Consider the following 13,081-nt stretch of genomic DNA (forward strand, 5'->3'; position numbering starts at 1 on the left):
AATGTAGATGTGTGTGTGTGTGTTCCTGTAGCTCAATCGGTTGGGGGTTCGATTCCCCTGGAACACATGTTAGGTAAAAGTTGATAGCCTGAATGCACTGTAAGTTGCTTTGGATAAAAGTGTATGCTAAATGGATAAATTAAATTTTAATTTCTTATTTAATATATATATATATATATATATATATATATATATATATATATATATGGTGAAAACTACAATTGCAGCTACAGCACTTTTGATTCGATAGGAATATCACAGCAATAATATGCTATTATATTAAAAGATCATATAGAAAAGTTTATTCCACATTTCTAATATATTGTAATTATATTAAATTATTGTTGTTATTATCATTATTTAAAAAATAAATTAGCAGTGACAGAGCTTTCAACTGCCAACTAGACCAACATATCTGTTTTAAATAAATGTTGCTTTGATCTTGGATGATATTTATGGTCATATGGTATGGTATATACATGGTTTATACGAATATAATCTGAACGTGGTGGGGCTTTTACATTTTTAATTATTGTGTTATGTTGAAAGAAATTGTCAAATATTTGCACACTGCCTATTTGCTTGGCTGGGATTTTAAACTGAATTTTGTACAAAATTAGACTGTGTTGTTTTTAAATAGATATCTCTAGAAAATAAATGAATGGATTCAGGATGGGAGCTATCTTTTATTGTGTATCTTTCTTAGTTCCAATGGACCAATGAAATAGATCACTAAACTTATGAGTAAACAAACTGCTTTTAACGACTGTTCATATTCTTTATGGTTTAATACAGCCTATTTCGTTCCTTTATTTACTTTTCACCAGCAAGAGCTATGCGCTTTCTTTTTTTCTCTCCATAATAATTCCCGTAAACACAATTGAGGAAAATCTACTGTATTTTTTGTCCAGCAGAGGACGATAGAGCCGACACTACATAAGGGGACTGTGGAAAGCCTTCCCTAAAATGACTCACAGTCAGCTTTCATGTATGTTTTGATATAATATTGTGCTCACGACACATTTGTTTGTCAATATATCGACTTATAGTCAAATTCAATGTTGATAGCTATTTGTTGCCAGTCGGGCTCTTATTCTATTCTAGTTTACAACATCGTGTCGAATATCAATATAATTTGTTTCATCCTTTGACATAATCAGAAAGACTTCTAATCACAAAATATATTGAAAAATATATAAAAAAATTGAAATATTTATATTTTATATTCATAATGAATGATACTTTAATCGAAAAAACGATGGGTCTATATGCTGTCTGCGCCCAGTAACACACAACAAAGCGCTGTGGCGGAAGGATATGTCTGAGCGGCGCTGCGGCCCTATATCAACAAGACCTCGACGTCATCAGCTGCAGATCGCTTCTCGTCCCAACTGATTTTTATTTTTTTACTTGACACCTGAGCGCTTGTGCTTTTCGCCGAAATGGCCGTGTGATCTGCAGCCTGTAGACAGCGCGCAAACTCCTCAGTGCATCAACATAGTGCACTGGCTCAGTACATTTATTCAAAAATGGCGTAAGTATACTTTTAATTGTTTATGTCTTACAGTGTCATGCTGTTTAGACAGCCGGCGAGGCGGAAAAAATTATAAACATTATGACCATACGTGATTTAGGCTATTTCTTACGTGCCTTGCATGTATATTGGGGATTTATTAACTTTAATCGCTATAGTGTAATGTTTGGCGTGCGAATAATGTCGTGACAGCTGTCTCGAGCTTAGCGCGCCATATGTCTGTTCGGCAGCGACAACATCAATCGACGGATTTGTAGTCATTTCTGTTTTAAAATATAATATAATCTCTGTGTTGTCTATAGGGGGTTCTTTTCTAACGCCTGGTAATGTTGTTCCCAAGTTAACACGAGCTGAGACAGTTTATTTGACTTTTATTTGTCGCCGCGTGCTGTTTATAAAATGGCGCACGTTCCTGAGAAGGGAGCGGGTCAGCCCTGAAATGGCGGTGGCTTTTTCCTTGTCCATGCAATAAAAGTACATCGCAGTGTCTAACCGAAAATAACTTTTTCGTTTAATTGAAATCTCGTATTAAAACCAATGAGCGTTTCTCCTCCGGTAAATTGGAGTTGAGTATTTATAAATAGAACCTAGTCTGCTGACTGTGAGTAATAGAAGTGTCACGTGGTAGATGCCCATAAATGGGTAGAAGTGTAGGGCGTGGGCAGATGATGTCATTATGCGTCAGGAATAGCTAATGAGGCTTTATTTTTTTCTTCCATTACCTTTGATTTATGATTTTTTTGTTTACATTTATCATTTTAATCTGCATTTATTGTTATGTAAGAGATTAACTACTTTTCTTCATCTTTTTTTGCAGGTCCCTTGTGGCAACTCTGACCTTTGCTGTACCTGACAGCTCGAAATTTTTCGAAATCTCAGTAGAAGACTCCCTTATTCCACTTGAAATAGACAGCCATGTCTTTGATGAGCTCACGGTTTGGCCCGGACGATATGGAGGCCCTCCTTTGGGACCCATCATCACCGATGGCTGACCCTCTGGGGTCCTTTCTAGATAAAGATGAGGAGGTTCTTACTCTCAGAGGCACTGAATCGCCCCTCTCATCTTTCTCTTCCTCTCCACTTCCCTCTCTCTCCCCACCCTGCACTCCTCCCTCACTTCAGAGGGGGGAGAAGGCTGGGCTCAATCCGCTGTCCCTGTCCTGGTTCTCCTCAGATGAGCTGTGCCTAGATAATGGTGGTGCAGACAGCAGTAATGGTAAGGTGTAGCGGTTTATTCAAAAAATTTCTTCAGTGCTGTTGTTTCAGCACATTAATAGTTTGAGCAATAAGTCATTTAAAATGTTTCTTTTTTTTTTGTTTCAGATCATTCATTCAGTGAAATGGATTGGATGACAGAGCGAATTGATCTGAGTGAGTTTGATCTGGAGTCTTTGATTGACTCCTATGATTCGGAGGATCCGCCCAGTTCTCCTGAGGAATTCATTGCTTCTCTGGAGTCACAAATAGACCTGGAGTCCCAGTCTGTAGCTCTTAACAATGCCCCTTCACCCGGTCCCCAAGTGTCTGTCCCTGAAATTGATCAACTTTCCAACCTTGCATTCACTTTGAGTACTCCAGTTTCTACTGCATTCATTCCCTCAACACCCTGTGAAGTGTCGGATTCCTCCTCCGTAGTCCCCGAGCCCCAGGCCGAGCTCGAGATAAAGTCTGAACCGGCCTCCCCTCTCCCATCACCTTCTATTCTTTCACCTGAGTCCCCAACTGACACCCTTGAGCTTGGTTGCGAGGTGGACATAGCTGAAGTGCAGAGTCCAACCCCCGTTGAGATGCGGGTGCCCAAAATTGTCCTGTCCCTCTCCCCAACCCGCATTGTTCTTGTACTTGCTCCCAAAGAGGAGGCTAATTTGATAGCGGCCCACCCAGTTGAATTGGTTGTGGAGAATCCCCCAAGCCCAGCCTCCCCTGACCCACAAACCCCAGCCTCTCCCCAGTCCCGATCAGGCAGGGTGAATCCATACCATGTACCTGATTCTAAGCCCACCCAAAATCAGCAATCGAAGTCGCCTTCCCTTACAGGAAGAGTGAAGTCAGCCAGTGGCTCAAAGGTTGTAGTCGAGAAGAAGAAGCTGAAGAAAATGGAGCAGAACAAGACTGCGGCGACTCGTTACCGACAGAAGAAGCGTGCAGAGCAGGAATCCCTCCAGTCAGAGTGTACAGCTCTGGAGGAGAGGAATCAAGAGCTGGCGGATAAAGCAGAGTCCCTCACTAAAGAGATTCAGTATCTAAAAGAGCTAATGGATGAAGTCAAGAGGGCAAGAGAGAGCAGGAATATGAAGTCGTAGAAAGAAATGGACACAAGAGGCTTGAAGCTGAGAGAAATAGACTGTTTTGGCATAGCCTGAAGTGCAGAATACTATGGATGTTGGTCCTAAAAGAAAGTATTATCTGAAGGGTTTAATAACTTATTTTATTCTTCCCCATTGGCTTAGTAGAAACCGCTTCATTTTTTAGCATATCATCTATCAGTAAAGCCTGATATACTTTTACAAGTGTGTTTTTTTTTTCATTGTATGCAGCGTATTATAGATAGCATTGTATTGTTGATTGTATTGACATTGAAATTGTGCTGTATAAATGCTTAATATTTAAACTTTCCTTGTCTTTATTCATACAGGTGGTGTGCACTGTATTAGATTATGTATTGACTGTCTTTGGGCCTTTCTCCACTTATTAACTAACTTGAATGTTATTTGAATAATAAACCTTTAAAAAGATACTTGTGTGTATTTCATGTGTGCTTTCACAATAAATCTGGAGCAGATATTAGCTTTAGTAATTCATAAAATTGTTTTTGACAACTATTCACTACATCTAGGTAGGTCATCAAATTTGGATGTTTAAGGATTTTGAAGGAAGATGAAAAATAATTGGTTGTATGTAAATCTATTTAGTCCAAAGCAAATTCAACTATACTAATGGCAAATTAGTATTTATGACCAAGGACAACTGTGTCTAGTGCTGGCAGAAAATGGATGTGGGGTTTTGTTTTGGTTTTCACAAACGGGGAAATTTCAGACTGATCGATGTATTTGACAAAAATGCAACTTGGTATGACAATTATACTGTAAAATTATTCTTTATTAATATGAAAATATGACGTGAAAAGCATACAAAAGCTAAACTTGAAGTCATAATGTCTTAAGTCAAACCAGTTTAATGTCACTTTTGAGGCTGAAATGTTTTCCTAAGCACAATGTACTGTGCCAAAAATGTTCAGACATGATAATTATTATTACGCAATAGCAATAGCCATGCCCTGAATGCTCAAAACACATCGTTAATGTGTCTAGGTAGAATACAATGCTGACATCACGGTCGTAAATATGATACATCCTCCTCATTAGTTACCAATCACATCAAATTCACAACAAAGAAACCCTGAATGTTCATAAGGTGCTCAATTGCACAAGTTGTATACTCAAGAATCCAGCTCTATTTCAGGTGCTCATACTAGACTTTATGATAATATAGTACATTCAAACTACATGTACGTATAAGTAGCTATAATCACTAAATTTGTAAAATGCAGTTTTACTAAATATTATTTGACACTTTAAATGTGCATGGAAAGCTACCAGGTTATATAAATACTTTACAATGCTGGGCTTAAAGTGTTCTGCCATACCATGAGGAAATGGATGGAATCATTTCTTCTGTTTGGTGCCACCATGCATTTTACATAACACTAGACAATAATCATCATTGAAACCAGTGCATGCATTTGGCAAGAGGTTCAATATTTGAGTACTGACAATTACTGTTATTTGTGGTCTCAGTTATTACTGTTATTGATAGCTCACAGCATTACAAGGAAATAAGTTTAACAAAAAATATATCAATAAGTGCAATGTGCAGATAGCAAAGGTGAATGTCCAGTGACGAATAAGGACCCAGAAATCTAGAATGGACTTCTGTTTGTATGATACTGGGGGGGGGGGGGGGGGGGGGGGGGGGCTTGTCCCCCGTTGTCCCCCGTTGTCGGCCTCAGTAGAAATCACGGGCACATAGACCGGACTGAAAGGGCACTTTAACTTCGGTGATTAAAGGGGCAGGGGCTTCAGCTCTACTTGTGCACGCCACTGATTGGATTAAAACTTTCCCAAGTTTGTTTTGGGATCAAAAAGGTCAATAACTTTTACACTCCTATATTATTTGCACTTTATATCGCCTTCACTGCAGAATGCATCTTCCACTCGTTTCCTCCTCATCTAATTCTTGGTTCACTGTAGAACAAAGATGCAATAGTTAGGTTTAAATATTCAAAAAATAAATATGAAAAAATATTCACATGAACAAGTGAATATGTCAGGTGATGTGCAAGTCATTACTATTCAGGTGTGGAATCTAAAGCACTTACATTTGACCGGTAAGAAAGGTTTCTGTCCATTTTCTGCTACCATCTCCTCTATTTTCTGCAAGAGTTCAGTTACCTGTGACCTGTCCTGGCTGGCTTTGGTACAGTCCAGCACGTGGTAACAGTTCCAGCAATGCTGCATCAGTTTCAGCAGCTCGCCTCCATCTCTCTGGATGTGATCCTCAATTGATGTGCCATACAGCCAGTCGCCACATGAAAACAACACCAGTGTGTGCTGACACGCCTCCTCGCCAAACATTTCCAAGTGGCTCTTAAGGGCCTGTCTCTTTTTGGGAGTGAGGGTGGAGACAACGGGGATGACCAATAAGAGCGCGTGTGGACCAGGATGGAGTAGCCCTGCCCCCAGTTTGATTTCTTTTCGTATGTTGCTTGGTGTGCGCTGGACGGAGAACCAATCCCAACCTGGTGTGTCGACAACCGTGAGGCGCCGACCAGCCACCAAAGCTTGACGGCGGACAGACACCTCAGTGGGGCGTCCTGATTCAAACACACGACAGCCCAGTAGAATATTACCTGCAGAGCTTTTACCTGCTCCACGCCAGCCTACTAACAGCACTCGTAACTCTGTTGAAAAAGAAAAGGTGGGAAATCTTCACATGATCTTATTGCACTTTTCATAGTCTAATGGCCCTATAGCAAGCTGGAGAATTTAAAGCAGCAGACGAGTGCGTGTGTAGAATTAAACAGACGATATCGTCTACAGGTGTGAACATTAATATCTTTATAGTTATCTTTCATGGTGTGAACAGGTAGGTAAGTTTGATCAGGGTTCGAGCGCAACTCTGTAGCGCATTGGCCCTCCAGGGCAAAATTTGAGGAGTCTGGTCTAAAGCCCCAGACACACTGCGCAATTTTTCTGAAAGATTGGCATTGCAGAAAACAATCAAAGCAATTTCTGTGATCGTAGATCCTAATCGTTAGTCAGTGAGACAGGCTCAAAGGCGGCTGTTTTCACTGTCTTGTGACTAAAGATAGCCGTTTTCTGACAATGTCAGAAATTCAGCATGATCATCGCACGTGTTTGCTGCTACAACCCACGTTTACTGACCAGCCAATATAAATGCGACATGAAATCAACACGACATGGCATAAAAACATAAAACTGCTTACCTCAAGCTCTTATCTCTTCCTCTTTAGCCACTTTCACTTTTTTTCAGCACACATTAAAACTCAAACTACCAAAGTGTGATTCATAATGCTCTTTTTGTTCCACTATTGCATGCTGATGAGGTTTTATTTTTCTTTAGTAACATTCATCATAGCATACTAGTCAGTAGGTGTCATCATCGTAAAGCCTACATGCATGTCGTACCCAAGTTTATTAAATCCATGTTGCAAAGTGTGGTTTGCACACTGATTGCTAAAATCATGCATCATGTAGAAGGCTTATGGGGACATTCTGCAATGCTATCACCAAACCAAAGGAAAAAAGAGAATGAAATAGACAATAACTCACCTCGTGGTGGAGATCTAAACATTGCTGCTGTTCTCTCCACTTCTGTGCCTCTATCTTCTTCTCTTTCATTGTCATTCCCTTCATCCCCAAGTCCAAGGCTTGGCCGCACCATTTCAAAGAACCAGCCCTGATTCTCCTGCACCATCTCCTCCACTTTCTGCAAAAGCTCTGCAACCTGAGCACTTTTGTCTGAGCAGGTGTTATCCAAGGCATAGTACCTACAACCACACCTTTCCACCAGCCTCTGTAGCGCTGCTCCACCTTCCACAATAAATTCCTCGACACCCATGTCCTCTGGCAACTGGTCGGCACAGGTGAACAAAACCATTGTGTGCCTCCATATCCCCGCTCCCAGTGCCCTAACTCGGGCCCAGAGACCTTGCCAGTGGTGTTCAGTAAACGGGACTCCAATGGGAACCACCAGCAGCAGGGCATGAGGACCAGGCGAACATTGATCAATGATGGACTGTTGATTCTCCGTGTCCATCTCATCAGTTGGATCTTCGGTTTCTAGCTTCCATCCAGGGGTGTCAACAATCAGTAGTTGCCAGTTTAGTATGTCTACCCAGTGTTGTTGGTGTGTTTGGGAATTGTCAGTAGGGGTTTTTCCCTGGCTCAAGATGGTATTTAGTGTTGAGGTCTTACCAGAGCCATGAAAACCCAGCAACAGGAGACGCCGGATGGATGGAGAAGAGCCATCTGCTTTTGAGAAATAGAGATTAAAAATAAAATGATATAGCGAGTGATTGAAACTGCTTGCAGTTCAATCCATGCTGTGTACATCCACAACACCCTGAGCATCCCTGGAGCATTTACAACATCCTTTGCACATACATCCAGTCTTGAACTACATGTACATGACCAGTCTTAGAATGGTAAATAACATTTATATCTAATGGGTAAGAAAGGTTCATGTCCATTCTCTGCTATCATATCCTCTGCAAGAGTTCATTCATTTATGTCCTGTCTCTGTTAGCTTTGGTACAGTCCAGCAGATGGTAAGAGTTTCAGCAATGCTGCATCAAACCTAATCGTTATTCATATGAGCTCATTCTAATGCTGATTCATGAACAGAATGAATGACATTTTTGTTGGAATCTGCTTTTGTATGATGGCAAACGGATCTAGATGCAGCCAAGACTTTTTAGTGTGCATTAGAAAGCCTTCGAGACACAGGAAGCGCACGTAATGCAGAAGGGAAGTGAGTCAGCTGTGTATGTAGTTGGGATTTGAAAGTAAACGACTGTCTGCCATACTAGTGAGATGAATTGAAATTAAAGTTTAGTGTTACTTACCAGCATTAAAATCAGAAGAGACTGTAGCCATCTTGTGTCTAGCTGGTGCGCTGTCTCCTCGTCTCGCTCTCTTTTTCCCCCTTTTGCTCTCTCTCTCTTGCGGTGTAGTCTCAGCAGCCAGTTGCCTGTGCTCAAAAAATGTCTTTCTCCCCTCTCATCTCCCTCCTACTCTCTTTCCCTCCCTCTTCAACTGATTTTTTTTTATATTATACAACACCCTTGCAGCCTTCCCCTTTGCTTTGCTTCATTGTCACCCTCGTTCTTTCATGAAATGATACATTCAGGGACAAACAGCAGGAGGGAGCTGAGAGAAAGAAGCAAATAGAGAGGAGGGCTGTAGGAAGTGAATAAGTGAAAAAAAATATGTGGCTTGTGATTGTAATCTTATCAGAGCTAGTGCGCTGAGTTTGACATACCGTAAGCAGCCTCCCTCAATTCTAAGGTAGTAATACATAGTCATTTTTGGGGTGGAGCAAAGGCTGTCATCAGACCAATGAAAAGATGGATGTATCAAGTTTAGCCCTGCCTTCCTGATTCTGCAGTCTGACCTAAACCCAGCAGCACTGAAACACTAGAGCAAGGGACACCAAAGCAAATAACAAATCACTCTAAAACTGTAGAGTGAACAAATCAGTCAAAAAAAAAGCATACGTCAGTATATAAACAAAGCAATATTTATTTAATTAAACAATGTTAAAAGAATTTAACAAATAAAATTATAATTTGAAAAGCTTTACAAGTTGCAAATTGTAGGGTTCTGTGTTTTAGTATTTGAAAGGGATTCAGTTCTAATCTGTTACAAAGAGGCAACTCTTGTTTTGGGAATATAAAATGTAGCTAAAAATTATTAGAACATTAAAAACTCTGGACTGTTGTAGAACTTTGAATCTGTTAGATTGCTTAGGATGGTAAACTCTTACAATAAAATATCAGCTGATCACTCAAAGGAGACAACAGAGCAAACATATTTAATGAAATGGAAGAAATATTTTCTGTTTCTGTTTCATATCCATACACATAAAGCATTTATTTCTCTCAATTATCTGTATATTATTTTAATTTTGCTTTACAACTGAGGCATTTAAAGACTCCATTTGTCCATTATTTATTTCTAAAGATACACAACAATGTATAAAGGGCTCCATTACCTTCTATGTTACATTATGGCCCCGTAGAAACAGTTTTTGTAAAAATAGGCCAACGATTGCGTCATAACCACTCGACTCTCTGTCGCACAGTAGAGAAATTACCGTACAGACCATAGACTGTAAAAAAATATGGACGTAGTGTCCGTGACGTCACCCATAGACTCCTCAATAGCGGTTCCCTCTCGAGGCGGTAACTCAACATTACGTCAGCTAAGACGTATATGGGAACTCTTCCCTTCTCCACTTTCACTGAAATCTTATTGGCTAACGCCAGCTGGGGACAGCTGGCCAATTGAAGCGAAAAAGCATTATAAAATGCATGGGCGCAAATATTAAATTAGATAAGACTTCTAGCATGAAGAAAGAGATTCTGACGTAATATTTGCGCCCATGCATGCTTCGCGTCAATTGGCCAGCTGTCCCCAGCTGGCGTTAGCCAATAAGATTTCAGTGAAAGTGGAGAAGGGAAGAGTTCCCATATACGTCTTAGCTGACGTAATGTCTCGTTCCCGCCTCTCAGGGAACCGAGGTTACGATAACCGGAGACGTTTTGAAGCCTAAAGTGTGCAGAGCGTGCCGTCGCCATCTTGGCAGCGCGTCACCGCGCGACTCTCCCGGATAATCGAAAATGGGCAAAAAGGCGGGAGCAGATTGCTGAAGCCACGCCTACCTAGCACGACGGCATTGTCAGCAGCGGCAATCCACCTGTCACCTAAAGTGGCCACACCCTTAATTATGCAGAACTTTAAGGCTTAATATAATTTAAACAGATGATGTATAAAAAAATTCACCCCCCTCACAGTTGTCATGAAGGGCAAAATTAGCAATATAGACCAAAATAATTTTTTGAACCAGGCTGTAAACATGTTTTTTTCTGCTGTAAAGTTGGGCATTTTAACATGGGGAGTCTATGGGACCGACTCTCTTCAGCAGCCAGCCTCAAGCGGCCAGTCGATGAATTGCAGTTTTAGTCACTTCCTTATAGAGGGTTTTCACGGCGCGTCATCAGACCGGAAGTCGGCCATGTTGGAGGCACTCCGCATCACAACAAAGCACTGGCACTGAAGTATATCCCGAACGTCGTCAAGGAAAATGGTTAATTATTGCCGTGTTTCAGGTTGTACTAATAAGACAGCTCGAGAATAATAGTGTGTGGTTTTTTTGGGGTGTCAGATTGTACATGTGCATTTATATGATAGAATAAAATACTATGAAACTAACTCAGTGTACAGTGTAGATAGCAAACTGGGAGCCTTTGAAAAAAAAAAAAAAAACATGATTGAGAGTCACTTGGCTACACCTTGAGTATCGCAATGATATCATACAGTTAAGTATAGGTTGATTAAAGACATTATTGCATTACTTACTTTGGCCTTTACAATACAACGGTCGTTGATAACTTGGTACTGCGTCTCCCTCACCCATCCACACACCATCTGGTTATAAGCCTCCAAACCCTTGTAGGATTTAAGGTCTTCCGCTGTGTATGGGCTCGGCGAGAAAACCAGGTAGTTGACTATATCGGGATATGCAAGGAAGAATATGAATATGAAGGAAGAATCACCGGGTCGTGGGAGCTAACTTGTAGGTATCTGCACCGCCAATAAATCATAATTTCTCGAAATATCGCGCCTTTTCTTGTGGTCCAAGTCTTTCCCTATACGCCTTTGCATCTTAGGCACGTTTTGTTGAACTTTTCGGTTGTTTAGACATGGCTACATTCACTTAGAGTATCCAAAGCGCACTATACTCCATTGCACTCCGTTCAGTTTTTTACACAGAGTACCTCCACAATGGCCGCGCATCCGGGTTACCGCCCAGAACGTGACGTCGGTGAAAACCCTCTATTGGCCTCATGAGAGAGAGCGTGAGGTTGCCGCTCGGTACACACAGGAGGAGAAGCTTGCAGGCAATTAACTTAATATGGCGTACTGGCGTTACATTTTAAAATACTATACAAAATAATTAATCAGAATACTTACTCCTGCTCACTCACGACAAAGAACTCCCCGCTCAAGCTCGCCGTCTCTGCAAGATTAACGATGGCAGTTTGCACGCACAGCTACTAGAAGATTTACATCTGTCAGACAGGTTGCTGACGTCATCAAGCTTAGTTTGAGTCTTCGCGTCAGAAACGGAAGTGCTACAAATTGCTAAAAATGACACAAACCTCTCGTGGGGGTGGGGTTAACAGTGATCTACTCTGATTGTATAGTGAGCTTTTGATGGACAGGTGCTCTCTGACCGGGAAGTACAGACGTCACTCAGTGGCATATTGGAAAGCTCTCGCGGTGATTAAATCTGGTCTCTACTGCAAAAATTATTTTTCATAGACAAAGTGAAAGACATTTATTTTAAGATTATAAACAGGTTCTACCCTGTAAAGAAGTTTATACAAAGATTTAAATCTGACATTGATCTTTCATGCTCTTTTTGTTCTAGTTCTGAAGAAACTGTACACTTATTTTGGTCATGTCACTACACTCAGAAACTTTGGGATGACATCGGTGTGTTTGTCAAGTGTAAAATTTTGCCAGGCTTCTCAGTACATATGAAAAACATTATATTTGGGTATTATGACTCTGACCCCACAAATGAAAATAACAGTTTTGTTATTAATAAAAAAACATTTCATAAACAAATTTCACATTCACAAATGCAAATTCTCCAACTGTAAACCTGTCTTCTCTGTTTTCCTAAAAGAAATGGAAAACTATTTAAATGTAATTTCAGTATCTACTCATAAGAAAGCTATAAGCACTATTAGATTTGCTCTGCCTTTGATCTCCCTGTGTAATTTTGTTTAGATTTTGGCCCTCTTTAGTTCTATTTTATTCTTTTTTTTGTGGTTGATTTTATGTGATGTATGTTTATACTTTTGAAAGTTTTTGATCTCTGCATTAATAAAAAAAGAAAAAGAAAAAAGCAAAGCTTTCGAGTTGTTTTGTATGATATATGTTGTGGCTTGTATTACTAGATTTGTAAATAATATTTGTCCTTCGATTGCCTCAGTCTGAAGGTGAGCTTTCAGGAGACACAGAGTGGCATCGTCTTCCTCCTCCGCTTGTATTTCAAGGCAGCTTGAAGTAAGCTTGTGTTACTGAAGTAACATCGATACAAGTTTTTCATGTTACAGTGTGCTATAGTTTGTTGTGGGTTATTATTGTCATTATTGAACACAAGCTTACTTCAAGCTCCCTTGAAGGACAAGAGCTCATCTTTACAGACTGAGACGATCAAAGGTCAAATATT

General features: G+C 40.4%; 2 protein-coding genes across 3 annotated transcripts; one reads left to right on the forward strand and one right to left on the reverse strand.

The window, feature by feature from the left end:
* The first annotated feature begins 1,351 nt into the window (after positions 1-1,351).
* On the forward strand, positions 1,352-4,271 carry LOC113046737 (cyclic AMP-dependent transcription factor ATF-4-like). Its single transcript, XM_026207669.1, has 3 exons — positions 1,352-1,534; positions 2,352-2,750; positions 2,858-4,271. Exons 2-3 carry the CDS (start codon positions 2,450-2,452, stop codon positions 3,835-3,837), a joined length of 1,281 nt encoding a protein of 426 aa, XP_026063454.1. The 5' UTR covers positions 1,352-1,534; positions 2,352-2,449; the 3' UTR covers positions 3,838-4,271.
* Positions 4,272-4,616: 345 nt separating this feature from the next.
* On the reverse strand, positions 4,617-9,168 carry si:dkey-110g7.8 (GTPase IMAP family member 8). 2 transcript variants are annotated; one of them, XM_026207668.1, is made up of 4 exons: positions 8,682-9,168; positions 7,387-8,085; positions 5,913-6,494; positions 4,617-5,778 (listed from the first exon to the last, which is right to left on the reverse strand). In XM_026207668.1, the coding sequence occupies exons 1-4, from the start codon at positions 8,710-8,712 to the stop codon at positions 5,726-5,728; spliced, it is 1,365 nt and encodes a 454-aa protein (XP_026063453.1). In that variant the 5' UTR covers positions 8,713-9,168; the 3' UTR covers positions 4,617-5,725. The 2 variants fall into 2 exon arrangements, with proteins under 2 accessions (XP_026063453.1, XP_026063452.1); XM_026207667.1 differs by having other exon boundaries at positions 7,387-8,088; positions 8,682-9,167.
* Positions 9,169-13,081: the final 3,913 nt, after the last annotated feature.

This window comes from Carassius auratus, chromosome 28, assembly GCF_003368295.1.
Source record: "Carassius auratus strain Wakin chromosome 28, ASM336829v1, whole genome shotgun sequence".
NCBI lineage: Eukaryota > Metazoa > Chordata > Actinopteri > Cypriniformes > Cyprinidae > Carassius > Carassius auratus.